The following is a 24,108-nucleotide window of genomic DNA, read 5'->3' as shown; positions in this document are numbered from 1 at the left end:
CAGTGCACACTGCACTTTATAGAAGCTTTAAAATGTTACGCAGCCTTTCTTTTGGAGTAGTATTGTGAAATACTTCCCAAGACAGATTCATTCATCATTCTGAGTGCCTCTTAAGTGCCAAGCACTATGGATACAAAAATAAGTAAGACACAGCCCATGCTTTCATGGAACATTTCACCTAGCAGAGGAGAGAAGCACACAAAAGAATTCAGTAAGAGAGAAGCCTATTTGAGTAGAGCTGGGTACTAGGAACTTGGTGATGTGAGAAAGTGGGCAAGGGTGTGTCTGGCTGTCAGAATGCTTTTCAGAGGTGACACTAGGGCTGAATCTTAAAAGGCACCTGGTAGCTGCCAGAGATTTTAATAAAAAGTTCACATTTCACATGCTACCAGTCCTTCACTACCATAGCAACTTCATTTATCCCGTCCTTCCACACCCTGATTACTGCAGTATATGAGCTACGAATGGTTCTGAGTAAACTCATGACATCAGAGATAATCTGTGGCACTGAACTGTTTGGGTCTCACTCTTCTCTTTCTCTCTTTTCTTTTTGACCCTCACCCTCACCGCCCCCCTCTGCCACTTGTACAATTTAAGGGGAAGCCAAAGTATCCCAGTTTGTTCTTCCTTTACACCACCGGCCCAGGGTACAACATTTCATGTAGGATGGACCAGGGAGGCTGGACTTCACTAGTTTTAAAAATGGCAGGGCTGTGGTTGAGAAGGGTATATACCTAGGCTTACTTTTTCTCTAATACATACTTCTACATTTAACTAACCAATGTAAGCTACTTTTCTTTAATAAAACCAAAAAAGTCTGTATTTATCAGGTCTCGTTCTGATTGTATGAAGCTTCCTTCCCGAAAACTTACTTGTATGGTGAGAATTACTCTAATAAGTAATATATAAGATTTATGCAAAAGAGCCATTAGAGGAAAAAAGCAGGTAGGAGGCACTACTTCATCCAATGGAATTCTGCCTGTATTCTGTCCAGGTGATTAAGTAATGAGATATTAAAAGAAATTAAACTTAATGATATGAAAAATAAAGCCTCAGATTTACTTACCAAACTGCATGCCCCAATCCCCAAGATAATTTATTCTTGTTACTTGATGTCCTAAAGCTTCTTTGAGATTTGCTATAAAATTTCCTAGTAAATCAATAAAATACACAGTTTCTCATTATCCATTTTGGTATAAGAACCATGTGCTTCTCTAATATCAAAGCATAACACAGAAAATTCTTTTGGCAAAATTTACTAACAATTTCTTTTTACTAAAACATTCATTATTGTGTGTTCATCTACGTTATGGAAAGGGAGTAAGGAATTATTTTGGAGGAGGTAGTTATTCTAAAGAACCTCACAATTTTCAACAACATTAATGGGGGTTAGGAACACATGTTCAAGTAATTGCGATTCCAAGTCAATTCCAAGGACAGAAAATAACAGAATCTCAGTAGTTAAAAAAGAAATATATAATTTGGCTATGTCCTAAAGAACCTAGCCATACCGATTTTTCTTTTTCTAAGTAGCCCATTCCACCTTCTTTCCATCATGAAGTCCATCCTCTCATGTTGCTCCCTAACTAACAGCACATAGCAGTCCAAGGCCTCCACCTTCCTGTACTGCTGATGCTGGTTTGACATTTGACCTCTATTCCACTCTCCTTCTGTGTGCCCTCACATACTGCAGAGGCTGGAAAGCTAAAAATAACACTCCCCAGAATCTCTGGCAGTTAGGGTTCCAGAAGTCATTTAGGTCTGGGCAATTTGATACACTTTGTACGTGATCTAGAAGGCAGAAATGAGGTGGAAAGGGAGCTACCTTTATTTTTTCTGACAAGCACAGTAGCGGAGACTTTGTTTTTTAGTGGCATCACTACTAGAGGTCCTAGTGTCCTGTCATCTAACCTCCAAGGGAAGTAAAAGATAGGGTATGGGTGGCCTCTTTTGCTAGTTTGAATTCTAGAAGGCATGGCAGGAGTAGTGGCAGTTTCCTGACTGTGGCAGTGGCAGTGATCGCAGAAAAGGCAGAAGCTCCCTTGATGATCAAGTTCTATGGTATAGTTTTGTGAGTCATCTATGTCAGCTTAATCCAAAGCTTCTTCAGCACTCCCAACAACTTTGCAAACTATTCGATATCCCATAGTAAATTCCTTCCTGCTTTTACTAGAGTGGATCTAGTTTTCTGCAAATAACCCCTCGCCAATATGCACAGCTGACAAAGTACTACAGCTACTTCTCCAGTTTCCCTACTTCTAGATTTTCCCAAGGTATATGGTCTCAGCAACAGGATTCACCTTTTGCAGCTGGTACTCAGACTATATTCCTATTTTTCTTAGCACCTTAGTATCTTATAAGTCCAACTAAATGTCTGAACCTAGGCTTTTGGAATTAGACTGCCTAATTTCAAATCCTGGGTGCAATACTTACTAGCTGTGTGATTTCGGGAAAGTTACTTTTGGTATCTGAGTTTCCTCATCTATAATCAGCAGTACTTAATAAACCGGGTTATTGTGAAACTAGTTGAGATAATACATGAAAACACTTAACATGGTAAGTTTCAATAATTATCTCTTCCTGGTTCAAATATTTCCCTTAACAACTGTCAGACAACTATCATGTTCAACCCTATGCTTTTGACTTACTCATGTAAGACAACAGCTTTTCTTATACATTGTATTTCTTATATTCTTTTTCATCAAGTCCTGTCATTTCCTCTCTTAAAATGCTGCTTGAGAACTTTTTAACAATGAGAGCTGACTAGTGCCGTAACAATCTATGCCACAAATACTGATTTCTCCAAGTCTTTAAAGTATTCCAGTACGGAATAAATGACTTTCTTGTAAGCATGCAAAAGACAGATTTCTATACTGGAAGACAGATTACATGAGATAAACTCCAAAATCCCTTCCAATTCTCATATTATACAATTCTAACTGCAGCTTTAAGATTGGGCTGCTACACAATGTCATGCTTTAAGTAAATGGAAACCATAAGCCTATTATACACTGAAGCATTACAGCCAAGAAGTACAACACTATAGTAATTTCTCTTTATTAGGATAGTCTTGTTTCAATTTTCAGTCTTGAAAACTCCAGTTAGTACTCACATGACGGAGACTGAGTTTCTTTTATATAACAAATATGAACAAAAAAATTGGGAGGATGACTATCAATCCCATATAACTGTTTTCATTTCAGCATCTTTCAGTTCTTCTTCATATGCATACATATTTTTAACAAGTTAAAATCAAAACATACATACCAGTTAAACCTGGTTTCTGAGTTAATCTTTTGGTTTTGAAACAAATTTTTTGCTATTTCTAAACCAATTTTTTCCATTTTTTTGGTGATATTTAATTAGCATTAAGCTCATATAAATTTCAACTTCTTTGTTTTTTGTCCTTTTGTTACTTAAGCCTTAAACCATTAGACTGTATCACCAAATACAGCCCCGAAAGGCATGCTCAGTATTTTCTGTGAAACGAATGACACTTACCTATGATGGTAGAACGCAAATGTCCAACATGGAATTTTTTGGCAACATTAGGTGAACTGCAAGATAATTGCAAAAGTTTACTTTTTCTGTTCTAAGAACAAGAGTTCTAAAATGAACTAGGTCATAGCTCCATAGTTTAATACAATTGTGGACTAAAGCCTTTGGTAATTTAGGGCAAAGATAGCTAAAGATTAGACATTTAGAGCAAAGATAAATTAGATGTCAGAAAGAACCATCCTTAGTGAAACTGATCCTCTGACTCATGAGGTAGTCACATAACATACACAGAAGTGGCACACTTAGGAAGCAGGTACATTTGAGGACTGATAAAAAGATGAGGAAATTCAGAGATATGTTGTGATACAAACAATGTACATTATTAGAAATTAAGTTTAGTGCACTACTTCTCAGTTCTTTAACTTCTTAAAAATTACTGGGGACCCCAAAGAAATTTTGTTTATATGAGTAATATCTATCAATATTTATTGTATCAGAAATTAAAACAAAAATATAGAACTATTTATATATAAAGCTTCCCAGGATAACCAGAAATAGGATTTACCACTCCAAATTCTCAAGCAACACATTTATTACTCTTGGTGGTTGAGAGGTTGTAATCAATAATTTAACAATAGCAAATGCTTCTAGAGCACACTCACTATCTGACAGGCACAGTTTGACATACTTTACATGCATTAATTCACTTAATGCTCAGAAGAGTTGTGATGTAAGGTACTCTCATATTTGTGATGAGGGACTTGAGATACAAAAAGGAAAAAAGATAATGAAGTGAATTTGGCAATATCTTGAGGACTCTTGAACCTGGGTGATGAGCCTATGGGACTTAACATACCTTTCCTCTATTTTGTGTATGTTTGAAAATTTCGTAAGTTTTTCAATATTAAAAAAAGATATATTAACTAGAACACAGCTGGTTAAAATTGGTAAAGGGACTTCCCTGGTGGCACAGTGGTTAAGAAACCGCCTGCCAATTCAGGGGACACAGGTTAGATCCCTGGTCCAGGAAGACCCCACATGCCATGGAGCAACTAAGCCCGTGCGCCACAGCTACTGAACCTGAGCTCTAGAGGCTGCACGTCACAACTACTGAAGCCGAGGTGCCTAGAGCCTGTGCTCTGCAACAAGAGAAGCCACCGCAATGAGAAGCCTGTGCACCCCAACCAAGAGTAGCTCCCACTCACTGCAACTAGAGAAAGCCCGCGTGCAGCAAAGAAGACCCAATGCACCAGAAATAAAAATAAATAAATTTATATTAAAAAAGAAAAGTGGTAAAAACAGAGCTTAATCTTGGTCTGTCTCCAAAGCCTTGTTATCAATATTTCCCCTTTTAAGGGTATTACCATTTAAAAACTTGATCCTACAGATACCTGTGCACAATTGTGAAGTCATGAAACTATAAGGATACTCATTTAATCATTATTTAGAAAGAAAGCAAATGTTCTTCAATAGGGTTAAAACAACCAGCAAACAAGAAAGATATATAAAACACTGGTTTTATGAAACTAAACAACAGGACAGTGAAGGACTGTGATCCCTATGAGAACGTCAGCCAACAGGGTGACTCTTAGAACTGCCTTACTAGCAAATTCGGGAGATGTAGCTAAAGCAGAACAATCTATACCATGAAATGTTTATATTAGAAAAGAAGAAAGGTTTCAAATCAATGACCTAAGGCGCTCCTATAAGAAACTAGAAAGGGAGGCTCAAACCAAATCCAAAGTAAGCAGAATAAAAGAGAGTAATACAGATGAAGGTTAAAAAAAAAAAAAGACAGAGAAACTGTTAGATATCCTAATCGCAGTGGTGGTGATGAGACCTGGACATCTTTGACAAAACTCATCAAATTACATGTTGAAATATGGTGAACTGTATTGTACTGTATGTAATCATACCTCAATAAAGCTGATTAAAAAAATCTCCAGACAACAGAATACTACGAAACAATAAAAATAAGCCAGCCCTGGATGTACTGATATTAGAGGAATGTAAGCTACATTGTTTAAAGAAAAAAGCAAGGAAAAGAACAGCATATAATGTGTGTGATCTGTTTACAAATGCAAAGAATATCTCTAGGTGGGTAAGCAAGAAACTGGTATTGGTGAATGCCCGTATGGAGAGAACTGGGAAACTAGGTTAGGGAGTACACATCCTTCTTACTGAATACCCGTCTGTAATCTTTGAATTTTTAAAAACTAGGTATTTATATTATCTGTCTAATAATAATAAAAAAGCTTTCTCATAGCTTTTGCATTGTTTTAAAAAACTGAGTATAGTTGATTTACATTATAGAAGTTCTAGGCATACAACAGTGAATCACAACTTTGAAAGATTATACTCCATTTATAGTTATTATAAAATGTTGGCTATAGTCCCCGTGCTGTACAATATATCCTTGTAGCTTATTTTATCCATCATAGTTTGTACGTCTTACTCCCCTACCTCTACCTTGCCCCTCCCCACTTCCCTCTCCCCACCGGTAACCACACGTTTGTGCTCTATATCTGTGAGTCTGTTTCTTTTTTGTTATATTCATTAGTCTATGTTTTAGGTTCCACATATAAATAATAACATACAGTACTTGTCTTTTTCTGTCTGACTTATCTCACTTAACACAATGCCCTCCAAGTCCATCCATGTTGCTGTAAATGGCAAAATTTCATTCTTTTTATGGCTGAGTAGTATTCCATTGTGTGTGTGCGCACGCACGTGTGTCTTCTTTATCCAGTCATCTGTTGATAATACTTAGGCTGCTTCCATATCTTGCCTACTTCCATATCTTGCCTTGTTCAATAATGCTGCTATGAACATTGGGGTGCATGTATCTTTTCGAATTAGTGTTTTCATTTTCTTCAGATGTATACCCAGGAGTGATATTGCTGGATCATATGGTAGCTCCATTTTTAGCTTTTTGAGGAACTCCATACTGTTTTCCACAGTGGCTGCATCAATTTACATTCTCACCAACAGTGCACGAGGTTTCCCTTTTCTCACATTTTTGCCAACATTTGTTATTTGTGGTCTTTTTGATGATACCCGTTCTGAGGTGTGAGGCGATATCTCCCTGTGGTTTTGATTTGCATTTCTCTGATGATTAGCCATGTTGAGCTTTTTTTTAAAAAATAAATTTATTTATTTATTTATGGCTGCATTGGGTCTTTGTTGCTGTGCACGGGCTTTCTCTAGTTGTGGTGAGCGAGGGCTACTCTTCATTGCTGTGTGCGGGCTTCTCACTGCGGTGGCTTCTCTTGTTGCAGAGCACGGGCTCTAGGCATGCGGGCTTCAGTAGTTGTGGCTCTCAGGCTCAGTAGTTGTGGCTCGCGGGCTCTAGAGCGCAGGCTCAGTAGTTGTGGCGCACGGGCTTAGTTGCTCTGTGGCACGTGGGATCTTCCGGGACCAGGGCTCGAACCCATGTCCCCTGTATTGGCAGGCGGATTCTTAACTGCTGTGCCATCAGGGAAGTCCCCCATGCTGAGCATCTTTTCATGTGCCTGTTGGCCATAGCTTTTGTACTTTTTCTTTAGAATTAGAAGAACTGAGTCTATCTAGGGCTTCACAAAACCTCCCTTGAAATCATCAATTTGCCATTCTCTACATTCCTGCTCGGAAGGGAATACAATGATATGGAAAATACAAATTCAATTCCTTTGGCAATCAAAGTAACTACTATGAATACAATTTGGACACTTCACTGGAAATTTTAAAAAAAATCTTTCATGTAATTTCCTCAATCTTGTAAGAAAAGAGATAATATTACTCTTATTTTCCATACAAGAAAAGAGACTAGAGAAATAAACTGTCCCATCCAAGATGACTGAATCAGTTACTAAGTGAAAATTGGTACCCTCATCTCCTGGACTTCCATATTACCAGAGGTCCTCAATTTGTTTTTTGAGAACACTTCACACTGGGGAACAGCAGGGAGTGGGGAAGATTGTGTTGACGAAAGAAGAGGAAAGGCTACCACTGCTGACTGTGCTCCTGCAGATTTGATTTGAACAAAATAGGAAAGGCTGACTCTGTAGAGAGGAGAGAGGCAACAGTAGTTAGCTTCAATTCTTACTCTACCTACCACGTGGAGCCCAAGCCCAGGGGGGACAGTCATCTACGCTGGCACTTTATCACACTGCTCCTGGATCAGACAAAATATAGGGAAACCAACCACATATCAATATATCAGGGAGGCAGGAAAGGTTAAGGATACAGGATTCGGCGTTAGCTCTGTGACTATGAGCAGGTTCCTTGACCTATCATCACCATCATCATCTCAATATAAGGGGCAAGTTTCTTGAACACAGTGATTCTATCTCTTGCTTTGAGGGGAAAGTTGCCTGGTCTACTAGAGAAACTATGTAGTTAAAGAAATTCTCTCCTCCCACCTCTCTCATTTTCAGGACAAATTCAAGAACAATGTTTTCTATCAGTTTTTACCCTCTCCTCTACCTGTTTGTCTCTACTTTGAAACCACAATGATAAGCGCCACAGCAACTGGAAAACTTCTAAGGGAGAAAGCAGCTATGGTCCCACAGCAATGCCAGATGAAAAATAACAGAGAGCAAAGACGGCTGCTGGGAAATGGACTCTGCTTTCATCAGCATTCAGATGCTCATTTAAGTTCCAGCTTTCCTTAACTGCTTTAGAAAAACGTTGAGAGGGGCAAATCCATAAGCAAATGAACTGCCCTTCAAAAAGCCTATAGACTACAACTCAAATAGAACATGTTATTTTTAGACATAAGCATAAACAAAAAAGAGCATTATATGGGAAACACAAACTTTGGAGAAAAGCCAAAGAATCAGTGAGCAAGAAAGACTAAGGTCTTGGTATTTTGAGCTTGGCTGGGGAGAAGGGATGGTGAAGGGGAAGTGAACGTTGAGAAGAAGGCATTAAAAGTGAGCACTGGTGGCAACTTTTCACGTGTTCATGTTTCAAGAAACTTGTGATGGCACTATTTCAAGGGTGAATGTGTAGTAACAGGTATTATTCTACTTTGCTACTGATTTTCCTTTGCTGTTGGTTAGGTAAGAGCAAGGAGTGTACAAGTACTGAAGTATCTCCCCAGAGAAGGGTATGTGTCCTGCATCACTGTAAAGACATGAATGAAAAGAATTAAAGGTGGGCATCACTGTAAAGACATGAATGAAAAGAATTAAAGGTGGCTACAAACTCTTTGCCACTCTCCGTTAAGAGACGTAATCTACTCCCTTGCTCTGAATCAGGGATGATCTTGTGACCTGCTTTGACCAGCTGACAGTGACAGAAGTGATGATGTGCCTGTTACAAAACCAGATATTTTACTATCTTGGAGCCCTGAGCACCTCTGTAAAGAGGTCTGGCTATTCTGTTGGAAAATGCAGAGAGAGAGATGCCTGGCCAGCCCTCAGGTGAGATGCCAGACAAGTAAATGAGCCACCCGGATTTCTAGCCCTAGTATAATGTCTAGATGACCAGAGTTGCATAAGTGACCACAGGCAAGTAAAAGAATCATTAGGCTATGTCCTCCCTGATTTCCTGGTCTACAGAGTCATGAACATTAAAGTGGTTGTTGTTTTAAGACACTAATCAGGAGTGTGGCAAACTTTTTCTTGAAGAGCCAGATAGTAAATATTTTAGGCCATCTGGTCTCTATCTCAATTATTCAACTCTACTGTACTCAACTGCCATTAGAGTATGAAAGTAGCCACTGCGACAATATGTAAATGAATGTGCAAGCCTGTATTCCAATAAACCTTTATTTACAAAAACATGGCAGGCTGGATTTTGCCCATGGGCTAAAGTTTGCCAATCCCTGTATCACGTTTTGGAGTGGCTTGTTATGTAAGAGATGACTGAAATGACGGCAACTTTCCTTGGGGGATGGCCTTAGTGTAGTTCCTCTCTGGGGTGAGGATGACTGCAGAAGTCCCTCTCTGTTCTTTTGATGCAACAATGTTTACACTAAACTTTAAATATCTTGATTGGAGCGCACCGGTAGCATAAGATTTATTCATAATATATATCTGCTCCATAAAATGGTTAGCTTACTCAACAATCAGTCCTTATCATAAACAGATGAGTTTACCCAGTCTTAGAGGGTCTGCTTTTTCTAAGAACATGACTGAGCGGCAGAGACAGTACAAATGTGGAATCCATAAAACCCATTCACCTCTGATTACCCCAGGTACTAATCATAACTAAGTTTAACTAAGTTATCATCATAAATTATAATAATGAGTTAGAAAACTTGAAATAATATCTGCCATGTCAATTTTTAAAAATCTTCCACAAAAACATATACTTAAGACAAAGGCTCTAGCAAGTTCTATCTTTCTAAGTGGGAAAACAGCTCATTGAAGCTCTTCCTTGGCTGTTAGGAAGACAAATACAATATCTCTAACAATGTTCAAGAGCTGTCATCCTGTCAGCTGTACCCTGAAAGTGACCCCTCTTCTTTTTTGGTTACCTAAAAGCAAGTCATAGATTAGATGGTTTTGTTGATGGCATATAAGAAAGTTATCATGAAGACTATTTAGAGGCACATTCAAACGTCAGGCTATTTCTCTGGTAATTTTAAATAATACGCATTACATGTAATAGACCTTGTGATGTTGGATTCGAATTGGTAACATCAGTAAAAATTGAGTTCCAGTAGTAATAAGCACTCCTACAGTCCAGAAATGGGCTTCTAAATACCTCCCTCACAAAAAGTAACCAGGACTTCTTGGGGGACATGGACAATTCCAGGTCTGAGTAAGGTTGGAACATCTTATGCCAAAAAGAAAAGTACAGCAAGGCTTAAGGGGACATGCAAAGAGAATAAAGGAGCCTAATTTGGGATAATTTGAGTATAAAAACCAGTAATTTAAAAACACTCTTTTCCATGATCCAGCAATCCCACTTCTCGGTATATAGCCAAAGGAAACAAATTATCTTGAAGAGAAATCTGTACTCCCATGTTCACTGCAGCATTATTCACAATAGCCAAGGTATGGAAACAACCTAGGTGTCCATCAGTATAAAGAAAATGTGGTATGTATACATAATGGAATATTATTCAGCCTTAAAAATGAAGGAAATTCTGTCATTTGCAACAACATGGATGAAACTGTAGGGCATTAAGCTAAGTAAAATGAGCCAGACAGAGAAAGACAAATACTGCATGGTATCACTTATATGTGCGATCTAAAGACTAAAAAGTCAAACTCCCAGAAACAGAGACTGGAGAAGTGCTTGTCTGGGGCTGGAGGCTGGGGGAAATAAGGAGAGGTTGGTAAAAGGATGCAAACGTTCAGCTATAAGACGAATAAGTTCTGAGGACCTAATGTATAACAAAGTGACTATGGTTGATAACACTGTATTGTATAATTGAAATTTGCTAAGCAAGTAGAACAAATGTTCTCACACACATACACAAAAAGTAAACATGTGAGGTGACAGATGTATTTACTAACTCAAAGGGGGAAATCCTCTCACAATGTATACACATATCAAATCATCATGTTGTACACTTTATCTTACAATTTTATTTGTCAATTATACCTCAATAAAGCTAAAAATATATATACATACATTATAAACACAACAAAGCTTGTTCTCTGATAATCACATTACTCTGAAATTCTTAATATGATAGTAACCTTATCTGTGCTTTAGGAGTCTACTAAAAGGAAGAACGAGGTCTTCCAAAAAAAAAAAACCACAAAACTGTTAATACATAATTAAAAAAGAAACATAATAATCAGTAGGTACTTTGATTAAAGTCCAAAATTTTTATTCATGGTTTAATGATCAACTCACTGTGATTTTAAGGAAATAATATAATCTAACTAATTTTTAATTTTTCCATGTGTAATTCTGTGAGATCCCAGATGAAAACAGTAAAACACTCACCTGCCCAGCCAGTTGATTAACCAACACGTATGATGGGTAGGCACTCACCTGAACTCAACCACGATCTTCTTCTGGGGAAGGCCAGAAAAAAGTTCACTTTTTAATCCATATTTTGAGCCATCTTCAATCACTTCTTGTAGTACTGTCTGAAAAGTAAAAGGTATGGGACTTAATGAAGAAAAAATGTGCAATTTTCTTAATTATTTTGTTACTGAGAACTAACTATTGCTAATTTTCACATTCTAATTTATGGAACTGAGAATTTTATAGTATTGTTAGCAGTACCACCTTCTTCTATCACTAATGCTAGTCAGAGCAGTCATAACACAAGTTAACATCTACGGGGCCTCTTTGCCCTTTTATACATCATGTCTATTCATCCTTATAGTAGCGAATGATGTAGATACTTTACAGATGAAGAAACTGAAGCTTAGAGAGGTAATTGCCGAAAGTCCCACAGCAAATAGAAACAACAAAACCAGAAGCAGCATCTAATATATTTTCTTTTTTTTTTTTGGGCTGTGTTGGGTCTTCGTTTCTGTGCGAGGGCTTTCTCTAGTTGTGGCAAGTGGGGGCCACTCTTCATCGCGGTGCGCGGGCCTCTCACTATCACAGCCTCTCTTGTTGCGGAGCACAAGCTCCAGACGCGCAGGCTCAGTAGTTGTGGTTCACGGGCCTAGTTGCTCCGCGGCATGTGGGATCCTCCCAGACCAGGGCTCGAATCCGTGTCCCCTGCATTGGCAGGCAGATTCTCAACCACTGCGCCACCAGGGAAGCCCCAGCATCTAATATTTATCAAATGCATATTATGTGCCAGGCACTGTACTAAACATTTTATATGTATTGTATGTATTAATTCTCACAACAACCCTAAGAGATGAGTATATTTTTACAAATGAGGAAACAGAAGCTCAGACTGGTTAAGTAACTTTCCCAAGGTCATACTGCAAAAACTTTGTTCACTCCACAGCTTATGTGTTAACTCTGCATGGTGCTGCTACTTTTGTGATACTAATGATCACAGTAATGGTAGAAAATAAATAAAAATTTATAATTTAAGTTCCTCTTGGCTACATAAGTAAAAAGCAAGGAGATATCACAGAAACTGCCAAAACATATTCCAGGTTAAATAACATAGAATTACTGTATGGTTCACAAAATTCATACTTTATTTTTTGCTGACAATGATGATGCACTTATTTATGTATTTACTTTTTACTGTAGGATTTTGAAATTACTGATAGGTTTTGATTTACTCATACTGATATTTGCTTCACACACAGTATTTGAAGTCCTAAAAATGTAGTTTATGACATGAAGGATTCTACTATCATAAGAGCTGGTTAAGACAGTCACTTTGGGACTTCCCTGGTGGCACAGTGGTTAAGAATCCCTGTGCCAGTTCAGGGGACATGGGTTTGATCCCTGGTCCAGGAAGATCCCACATACTGCGGAGCAACTAAGCTCGTGCGCCACAACTACTGAGCCCGTGCGCGTGGAGCCCGTGCTCCGCAACAAGAGAAGCTCACGCACTGCAACAACGCAACTAGAGAAAGCCTGCATACAGCAACGAAGACCCAACACAACCAAAGACATAAATAAATAATTAAAAAAAAAAAGACAGTCACTTAATGGAAAAGGCAGAGAAGGTAGTAGGAGACAACAAAGCAACACTTTTAAGAAGCACCTATAGAGTGCCAGGCTCAAGTCTAGATGCTTCTTTGTTATCTTTTAAGCCTCACAATCTTAAAATGGGCAACACTTTCCATTTAATAGATGAAAGAACTAAGTGTGTATTTGCCCAAGGACAAAGAAAATATTCTCTTTACTGACACTGTGCATTAGGACATACAGAGAAAGGACTAATATACAGACATCAAGTACAATAGTGCCTGTCCTACATGAGGGACCCATTAAATGTTTGTTACTCCAAGAACATGGGTCACAAGAAGATTGCAAGTGGGAAGGTAAATGTAAATGAGAGGTAATTCATACTCAGATTATTCAAAGGTTAAGGCGTACCCATCCTTTTGACTTTCTATCCCTTTTTATGTAACAGATGGTAGACTCCATAAAAGGTTAACAGCGGAAAGTTAGAATTCTCTTTAACAAATGACCCTTGGTTCATTGATTTCGCCGGCATAAACAAAAAAAAAGCAACTTTAATAAAAGACGATCTTACATGCTCCACTTCCAAACCATTCACTGACAATTCGACCTACCTGCTAACTAGCTAGCTTTTTTCTCTACCATTTCACTGAAAGTGCTCTCAAAATCAGTATTCTAAATGCCAAACCGAATTGAACACTTAAATCATGTTTAATACATTACTTTTATGAATACATTCTTTTCGTAAAATTAAACAAATTAAGATAAGGCTGAAGTCTAGAGTCCCTTTTGTTCATCTGCCCTAATCCTGGTCCCTTCCTGCTTTCCCCCGGGGTAACTACCTTTCAAGCATCATTTTAGCTGATTACTATTCCCTTCTCCTTGCAACTACCCAGCTTCCTTGGTTGTAGTGACATCATTCTACTGAATTTTGCCTTCCTTTATTTCCTTTGAAGACCCCTCTTCCACTGCCTGCCCCCACTCCCTACCCTGTGCTCCTTTCTTGCTTCTAGCTCCTTACTTTACACTCCTCCTAGGTGTAAAGTCCTAAGACTTTACTACTTACCTACCAGAATCTTGTGCTACAGATTGATACAGTCAACTCAGGATTAAACATCTCTCTCAGGCACTTCAAACAGAATATACTCCTCTTCCTTCAACGTTCTTCATTTCCACGAATTTCACTCTGAACCCCCCAGCTAACCAAGTCAGAAACCTAGGAGGAGTTCCTAAGATCTACCCTTTTCCCTCAACCTCCAGAACTAACCACCTGTTAATCACCAAATCCTGTGAGTGCTGTCTCCCAAATATTATAATTTTCCCCTCTGCCCTGGTTTAGACTGTCATCATCTGTCAGCTACACCGCTACAAAAACAACTACAACAAAACAATAGCACCTAACTATCTTCTTATATAATATACATATTTAATCAGGTCTATGTTCTGTTTAAAGCCTTCAATGATTCCCTACCACTTAAGAGATTTTCCCAGTTTCTGGGTTTTTACTTTACATGCATATCATTTTTACTTTTAATTTTGAGGAAATTGATTTGTTGAAAGGCACACTGTAATATCCATAAAAATCACAAGCTATAAGTGTTAGTTTTTTTGATGACATATAACTATTAAAATGAAATAAATTTCATAAGTGTAAGAAATACCAAAAAATCATGTGTGCCACCTGTGGTACACATAACACACCATGGAAAATAATGACAGAAGAAAAAGCTGAAACTCTTATGCAGAGCATGTAAGGTCTTTCATACTGTGTAATTTCATATCCTCCCCCATGCCATCCTATGTGCAAATCATACTCAGTCACCTCCTGATTTCCAGACAATGCCATGTTTTTGACTGTACTGTCCCAAACTGTCCCCTCGGCCTGGAATGTCTGCCCTTGTATCTCCCAAGTATATTCTTTATCTTCACCCCAATTCAAGGTTATCTCCCGTCTCCTTGAGACAGATTTACTTTGAGGGAGTAGGGAAAAAAAAATTTACATGTACCTTTCTTTACACCAGGACTGCATCTTATACATGCCCTCATTATATGATTCATCCCACTGTCTAGCCATCACACATTACACTGTAATATTTTTTATGCTTTGCTTTTTTAGATCATAAGCTCCTTGAGGGCAAGATACATGCCACTTTGTCTTCAGATTTCAGTAATGCAGTCCCTGGCAAATAATAAGCAGGAAGTTTATTGAATTAGTAGGCACAAAGAAGAATGTCAGTGAGCTAGTAAAGTTCTCTGATATTTTAATAGAGTAAGTTAGAGGCCCATCTATTCACCAATATGTATGTTTAACGGTAAGAGGTACTCAGTAATGTAAATGTAGGTTCAAAAAGAATCTATAACCAGAAATTAAATCTTTCAAAGGTTTAACTTTTTGGAATGCTTTAGCAAATTAACAAATATTCCAATAGGCGGGTGCTTTCTGTTTATCCACCACCATTATATTTTCTGTGGATGATTCTGTCATTTTATCTAATTCTTTATTGGTCAATATATATTTTTAATTTATTTTATATATTTATCTTTGGCTGCGTTGGGTCTTCAGTGCTGTGCACAGGCTTTCTCTAGTTGTGGCGAGTGGGGGCTACTCTTTGTTGCAGTGCACGGGCTTCTCATTGCGGTAGCTTCTCTTGTTGCGGAGCACAGGCTCTAGGCCATGTGGGCTTCAGTAGTTGTGGCTCACAGGCTCTAGAGCACAGGCTCAGTAGTTGTGGTGCATGGGCTTAGCTGCTCCGTGGCATGTGGGATCTTCCGGGACCAGGGCTCGAACCCGTGTCCCCTGCATTGGCAGGCGGATTCTTAACCACTGCGCCACCAGGGAAGTCCCTGGTCAGCATTTGACAGCTCTCAAAAGAACTTCTAAGGAAGTTACCACTACTTGACTGGTCAGTTCCTTAGTCAATAGCTGAAAAGTGCTTAATCATTAATCCTTTCCATGTGTTCAGCTGATTGACACTACCCATGACTTGAATGCATCCACTGCCTATTGACATAAACTCAATTAGTGAAATAATGAGCAGAGTTAGAGCCACTTAAATCAGTATCTCTTTTTTTCCCCTTAAGTTTTGTTAGAGCATGCACAGTTGAATTCAGCAAATAAAAATGCATGTGTGCATGCAAAATAAGAAATTGTATTATCCACGGTATATTTCTAAGGCACACCTAAAAAACAGGATTTTGTTTGCCTTTTTCCTATTTGGTTAAACTCCTATTTTCTCTTTTTTCTCCCCATAAACTGAATTAACTATTATTCAAAGTTAGTTTCTTCTGAAAGTCATCTATAGACTACTGCCAGGTAGAAGTCTGGTACCAAAGTGATAGTTCTTCACAATGATAAGTTCTTCTAGCTTTGAAAAATGTATTATCTAGTCTCAGAGATTTGGCAGTTCCTACTACATTTAATTTTACATTTTAGCCTCCTACCTTTGATGATGATTTATATGATGACATTATAAGCCATTATTAGCAATCCAAACCTAAGCTAACATTTAATCATCTCTGGTGCTGCCAGTGCTAGTAATTCAATTGCAATGCAAGAACAGATACATTTTATGCAAGGCTAAGTTTGTACATGTGGAAACAATGATACAAATTCATAATTCTCTGCTTGAGGAGTAAGTTTTGGACATAGATCATTGGCTACATGTGAATCTCAATAACTTTAACATGGAAAAAAAAGTTTTATAAAGGTCCTAAGAAGGACTGAATTTTCTTGATATGATCTGAAAACTTCAGACATGCAAATGAACATTGTTTAAGGCCTGAAAATAATGGAGCCACGTGTAGAAGAAATTAGGCTTTGAGCAGATAAGAATTATTATTAAAAAATTGTAACACAGGTACATTCAATACTCCCTTTTTCAGACTATGGGTGTTCACTGCTCTAGGATGTATTCTTTACTGTGACACTGAGCAGGCTACTGTAAGCATTCTGCTTATTCCTTTAAAGAAAGTCACACTAATATCCAGATCCTCAAAGCTACAAGGAAGGGAGGGTTTCCATGTGAGAAACAGTAGCTGGACCTCAAAGCCCTAACTCTTTCCCTCCGTTGTCAATTGAGAAGGATTTGGGAATATATTTAATAAGTGAGCTAGTGGGCATCCTTAAACAGATAAAATCTCCTAGTTAATTAATTGTAATAAAGCATGAAAATTCATGGCCATTGAAATTTTAAATTATTAACTATGCCTTGACTCGAAATATAAACTATATTTCTTTCAGCTAAGCTGGCTATAAAGGCAAACTTCATCTACCGTAGCACATTTTCCCATAGTAAAATTGCCTATCAAATGGCCTAAAGTTTGGAAGGCATGTTGGCAAGTTCCATTTCTCCTTCCATAAACACTGAGACAGCAACTGGAGGAGGAAAGAGTCACTTATTTAAAAATGGTACATTAGATTCACTGGTTTGCTAAGTTGACACGAAATGCTATCAAGAGCCCAACAAGTTGTAGACGCTTTTTAAAAAGCTCATAACAAATTTTTCTTGTCCTTGTGACGGATTTTGGTTTAACAAGTTTGTCTTGAACTAACAGTGAAAAAAAGATAAAAGAGTTCAAAGATCTAGAGACAAGCATGAAACACTAACTCTCCTTCAGAAGAATTATAAGGCTGATGGGTAAATGTCTGTAAACTATGTAACCTTGGGAAGAAACTATATTATTAGAAATTTTGGTTTTACAGTTATTTTCAATTCAAGACCATAGCATATACTAAGTCTGACCAATACACACCAAATACATACAAACCATGCATTATGATAAATTTTAAAGTTCAACTGAGATAAAACTGAACAAATGGTCTCATATCCAGGACTACTTGTCCTCCATGGGCTCACTCAAGGGAGACCCAATTCCTCTATGAGTTTTCCCCAACTCCTTCAGGTCATCCAGATTTTACCATATCTGATGTTTCTTATGCTTATTATATCACTTTTTAAAAAAAAATTTATTGTTTTATTAAAAGAACTGTCTTATGGTTTCTCTTATATAAATCTTATGCTTCCAACAGATTACAGGCTACCAGAGGGTGAAACCAGCAGTACTTTTCTTGTATTCAATATGGAGTCCATTAATTCATTTAACAATAGTTATCTCGCACCTACTGCATGCCTGGCACTGTGCTAGGAAACGGGGATGTGAGAAAAACAGATGCTATAAGTCCTAATGGAAATTAGAGTTTAAAGAGCAATAGGCATTAATCAAATTGGGAATTCCCTGGCGGTCTAGTGGTTAGAGTTCTGCACTTCCACTGCAGGGGGCACAGGTTTGATCCTTGGTCAGGGAATTAAGATCCTGCTTGCTGCGCGGCACAGCCAGGAAAAAAAAAAAAAAGAAGAATAAATAAAAAATTAATGAAAAAATAAAGTTATAGAAAAAAGACGTAAGATAGCAACTACAATAAGTTTTGCAAAGGAGACATATACAGTGTTATGAGCGTATATGAATGAAGGGGTCAGAAAGGCACTGCTAGGGAACCTCAAGATCTGTAGGATAAGCAGATTTAACTTGGGGTGGCACTCCAGGCAGAGGGATCAGAATGTGCAAAGATTCTAAGGCAAGAGGAGGTACGGTAAGTTTTAAGAACTGGAGGGAAACCACTGTAGCTGAAGTAGAGGGAATGAGTGAAGGTGCAACAGCTGCAACATAACCCATTCTTACCTTTGTTAATAGTTCTCTGTTTATTTTGAAATTTACAGTCCCTGGACCAGTGCTGATTTCACTCACCACTGTGTCACATTTTAGCTGAAAAGATAACAAATCAAGTAAAACAGGCATGTTATGAAATAGGCTTAATGAGCTTTGTAGCTCTGATCCTATCAGATTGACTCCCAAGGGCAGCAGGTGGGTCCTCTCTCACAGTCATTGTGTCTGGACCTCGGCTTTAGCCCATCTCCCCAGTTCTGTCATTCTATTTGCATTTACACGTTTTCTTCTTTTCCGGGCTAGAATGCTACTCTGTATTCGAAGTCTCTCTCTTCCACCTTCCCATTCTCTCACTTCAAATTCTCTTTCTAACGTGGAAAAAAGGGAGCATCACTTTACCCCCACCCTAGGTACCTTGACATGCAATGAATTCTTTTTATTTCATCCGCCTTGCATGAGAGTGACAGAACATGACATTCTGTCAGGGCATCCGCTAGAACAACTCACACACACACATAAAATGTAAATAATTTAAATGCTCGGTCTTCAATGGATGCGCTTTACATTTTTAACCAACTAGATGTTCAAAGCACCCGAGACACCCATGAAGCATGAAGAAATTCCTGCTGTCACTGAGGAGCCACTAGCCTTTATTTTTGAGAACTCACAGGAGAAGGAGGAAATAAATCTTGTAATTAGGATAATTTTATTCCTGGTATACTTCCTGATAAAAATCTGGGGTAATTTTTGTGGTCAAATAAACATTTACTTAGCTACCAAAGCTCCTTTATCATATTCATTCTTTAAACATTTTTTTCTATGAAAGTGACTTTCATTGTTTGGACTCTTCAGTGTGCCCATGCCCTCTTCTGTGTCACACGTAATAACCTTATTTAAAAAAAAAAACTTCCCCCAAACCTGCTTTTCTGAAGGTATTACGCTAACAATTTAGATGTGGTCATTCACCACAATCCTTTCAATTCCTCTTTTAGATACGGAACGCATCAGAGAAAATTAGAAATGGAAGAGGTTTGTTAAATCATCTAACCACTTCTTCTCTGCAATCATGATTCTATTTACATCTAATCATTTCTTCTCATATTTTAACGTTCATCTTCCCAGAAACTTATTTTTAAAACTGCAACCCACTGCTCTAATTTATCAAGCTTGTTCTCCTAAATTCAGAAGTCCATCCAGCTTCAATCTGTAAATTTACTTAACACTTCAGTCTTCCTGTAAGTAGTTAATCAATAACTTGAATAATGTCAGCTCAAGAGGAATGTTTTATACCTGATTTCAAAAACCATCCTAACCTTATAGTATGCAGCTAAAATAAATTTAAATTATACTTTTCAAGGTGCCTTGGAAAAAAAGGCTATTAAATTCATTATTATGGCTGAGATAGCCTGCAGAGATAGCTTGCAGAGTAGTTTTTTCTTTGAAATACTACATTTATTATAATGTCAAAAAGAGATAATAGCTAAAGTACCTTCTCTGCCAGTCTCACGGTTTGAAGTTGAATATCTGGTCTTGAATGGTCATTGTTATTTTCCAATAGAGAATCCACAGAAAGCTGAAAGTCAGCTACTTCTCTAAAGACAGACATTGAAACAGGAGAAGGCTGTTACCTTAAAAACATTACTAGTGTAACAAACAAACAAATGAAAAAGACTAATTACTCTGTGTTCTCTACATTGACACAATTTTATCAGAAGGAATTACACTTTCAAAATATAAAACAATCAGAAATATCATCACCTTGTATTGATTTAGAACTTTATCTTGCATCACCTTACAAAACTCTTCTGCTTCCCTTACCTAGTTGTAGCTTTATGATATCTCTGTGGGAGAGGGAGAGCAACCACCTTATTTGATAGATGTGAAAAATTATGTCCGGCAAGTTCAACGTCTCCCCTAAAAATCCTCCTGCAACTAATAAGCAGACTCAGTAAAAAGCTCAAGTCTCTTGACTGCTTCTATCAGTACAAATCTTCTTCCACTATTCCACAAGCTTCCTTCATTCAAGTCCCTTCACTGACCTTCAAATGACCAAAGCACAATTTTTAAAAAATGTTGTAATCTGAGTTTCAACATGAGAGGAAGAATATTCTTCTTAACACTGAGTAGTTCCTTAAGGAGACAGACAGTGCTGTTCTTTTCATTGGGCTGGTGATGAAACAATGCAAAAACAAAGAAACCAAGAAACACAAAGCAACCAATTAGTGAAAACAATCGTTTGCTTCAGAAGAGCAGTTATCCCTAGGAAAGGATGGTAGGGAGTGGAATCAAAGAAGTATATACAGGTGGCTTCAATGGTATCTATAATGTTTGATTTCTGAAAACAAAAATTTGGAAAAAAATTAAGACCTGACATATTCGAAAGTGAGCATGAGTGTTCATTACATTATTCGCTATAAATTTTCTGTAGTTTGAAATCTTCTAGGTGTAAAAATAATTTTAATTAATATACAAACATCCACATAATTACCAACACTGAACATCCTCTGATGTTTAATATGAACTAGAGAATGAGACTTTATGGGCAGGATAAGTGGGTTGAACCATTATCTGGCTAGCCCATCTGTAATGCAAAATAGAGGAGCACAAATCACTTCCTTCTTACCACTCTTGAAATTCAGGCACATGACTAAAAAATTCTGTGTGGCTTCTGATCACATTAAAGAATCTAGTCAATAATGACCATTAAGAATTTTCCTGAGCCTTGAGAAGTGACCAGGGCGGCAGAATCGAAGACCCCGAGCTTCCTTCCTTCCACATGCACACCAAAATTGCAGCGATTTACAGAGCAACTATCCATGAAATCCACCTGAAGACTAGGAGAAACTATCTCCTACCACTAAGGAAGGAACCACAATGAAACAGTAAGGGGCAGAGATGTGGGAGAGTCAAAACCCACAAATAGGAGGATAATTACAATTACAGAGGTTTTCTCCAAGGAGCAAAGCCCCATACTGGGCTCCCCAGCCTGGGGGTCTACACTGGGAAGATGAGCCTGCAGCATTTTGGTTTTGAAAGCCGGTGGGGCTTACTTTCAGGAGAGCCAGAGGACTGTGGGAAATATAAACTCCACTCTTAAAGGGTGTACACAAAATTTCACAAGCTCTAAGACCAGGGCAAAAGCATAACTCGAAAGGAGCATGCGTCAGACCCACCTGCAGATCTTGGAGAGCCTCCCAAAGAGCAGGAGGCAAATGGAACTCACCCTGGGGACAGAGATGCTGACAGCAGCCAATTTAGGGAGCTCACCCCGTCAGGACACTGGTGCTGGTACGTGCCATTTTGAAACCCTCCCTCTAGCTTATTAGTGCTGGGACCCAGCTTCATGCACCAGCCAGTCCTCACCACCTCTGGGATACCCCAGGCCAGGGACTTGGCCCCACCTACCAGTGGGCTGACACTAGCCCAGGGACCCCCAAGCTGCCAGAGGTGGTCATAGGACCCTCTTTACCCAGTGGGGTGGACACCAGCCCTGCGACTCCCTAGGCCCTGCAGCAAGAGACACAGCTTTGCCCACTAGTGGGCCAGCATTAGACTCTGGACCCACTGGGACACATCCCCACCCAACAGAACGCTGACATCACCTCCAGGATAGCTTGGGCACCTCAGCCAGCCATGTCAGGATATGACCACACTCACCAGTGGGCCATCACCAGCCCTGTCAAGAATCGACCCTGCCCACCAGGAGGCCACCACCAGCCCCGGGACCACCCAACACCAACGGCCCTATCCGTCAGCAAGCTAACACTAGCTCTGGGACTCTGAGCCCCTGCAGCCAGCCACCCCAGGACTTAGCTCCCCACCAGAGGGCCAGCATTAGCCCCAGGACCCCCTGCAGCTCTGTAGCCAGTCGCCTTCTGACCCAGCCCTGCCCCACTTGCTGGCCTGCACCAGGCCCTGGACTCCCCTGGCAACACAGCCAGCCACACCAGGACCCAGCCCTCCTGACCAGCCTGTCAGCACCAATAATTGGACGCATCAGGCCAAGCAGCCAGCTGGGCAGGGACACAGCCCCACCAGCTGCCCTGGGACTTGGCCCTCCTACCAGTGAGCAGGCACTAGCCCTGGAACCTACTGGGCCTTGGCCCAGCCCTAGTGGGCTGACACCAACACTGGGACCACTAGGGCCTTGCAGCTACAGATGCCAGGACCTGGCTCTGCCCACCAATGGGTCAGCACTAGCCCTAGGACCCACTGGGGCTCTACAGCCAGTTGCCTGGTGACCAGGCCCCAGCCATCTATTGGCTGGCACCAGGACCTGGACTCCCCTGGCCATGAGCTCCACTGCACCAGGATCTGGCCCCACCTACCAGTGACTGGCAGCCTTCACACAAGGCAGGGCCTGGCAATCCACTGTCCTACCCACAAAAGAGCCAGGCCTACTTGCATGCCCACAGTAGTCAGCCTGCCACAATAGAGAGACCCAAAAAGCCCACATAGGGGACACCTCTAAAGCATGACTCTAGTGACCAGAGGGGAGCATGCTGCTAGGACCCATATGAAGTTTTCTACATAGGATCACTTGTCTAGAATAGGAAATGTAACCAACCTACCAAATACATAGAAATAAAACCAGAATTAGACAAAATGAGGTCTCAGAGAAATACATTCCAAATGAAGGAACAAGATAAAACCCCAGAAGAAGAACTGGGTGAAGTGGAGATAAGCAATCTACCCAATAAAGAGTTTAAGGTAATGATCACAAAGATGCTTGGGAAAATGGATGAACAGAGGGAGAAGTTTTAAACAAATAGAAGATATAAAGTAGAATCAAACAGAGCTAAAGCATACAACAACTGAAATAAAAATACACTACAAGAAATTAATAGTAGACTAGATGATACAGAGGATGGATCAGTGAATTGGAAGAGCAGTGGAAATTACTACTCTGTGGGCTGAAAAGAAGGGAGTGGATGATATATTTACAGCAACAAAGGGGAAAAAAAAACCCCTACAACCAAGAATACTGTATCTAACAAGGCTTTCATTCAGATTTGAAGGAGAGATCAAAAGTTTTACAGACAAGCAAAAGCTAAGAGTTCAGCACCATGAAACCAGCTTTAAAAGAAATGTTAATGGGATGGAAGAATATTGTTAAAATGACCATACTACCCAAGGCAATCTACAGATTCAATGCAATCCTTATCAAAATATCAATGGCATTTTCCATAGAAAAAGAATAATTCCAAAACTTGTATGGAAACACAAAAGACCCAGAATAGCCAAAATAATCTTAAGAACAACAAGCTGAAGTATAACACTCCCTGATTTCAAACTATGCTACAAATCTACAGTAATCAAAACAGTATAGTACTGGCACAAAAACACACATATAGGGACTCCCCTGGTGGCGCAGTGGTTAAGAATCCGCCTCCCAATGCAGGGGATACAGGTTTGAGCCCTGGTCTGGGAAGATCCACATGCTGCAGA

The 24,108-nt window shown here is 39.2% G+C and overlaps 1 protein-coding gene across 2 annotated transcripts in view; it reads right to left on the bottom strand.

Annotated features, from left to right (window-relative positions):
• The window catches only part of RARS2 (arginyl-tRNA synthetase 2, mitochondrial), an 80,963-nt gene that overhangs the window by 25,870 nt on the left and 30,985 nt on the right, over positions 1-24,108 (bottom strand). For both annotated transcript variants that reach the window (XM_060167444.1, XM_060167445.1), the window contains exons 3-7: positions 20,150-20,252; positions 18,676-18,759; positions 11,437-11,534; positions 3,502-3,557; positions 1,067-1,150 (exon numbers count right to left, since the gene is read on the bottom strand). In XM_060167444.1, the coding sequence (XP_060023427.1) occupies positions 1,067-1,150; positions 3,502-3,557; positions 11,437-11,534; positions 18,676-18,759; positions 20,150-20,252 (425 nt within the window). The remainder of the gene's footprint in view (positions 1-1,066; positions 1,151-3,501; positions 3,558-11,436; positions 11,535-18,675; positions 18,760-20,149; positions 20,253-24,108) is intronic.

This window comes from Lagenorhynchus albirostris, chromosome 12 (genome assembly GCF_949774975.1).
Source record: "Lagenorhynchus albirostris chromosome 12, mLagAlb1.1, whole genome shotgun sequence".
In the NCBI taxonomy this organism is placed as follows: Eukaryota; Metazoa; Chordata; class Mammalia; order Artiodactyla; family Delphinidae; genus Lagenorhynchus; species Lagenorhynchus albirostris.
Note: the sequence above shows the minus strand (reverse complement) of the source record. Positions and strands in the feature narration are given on the sequence as shown.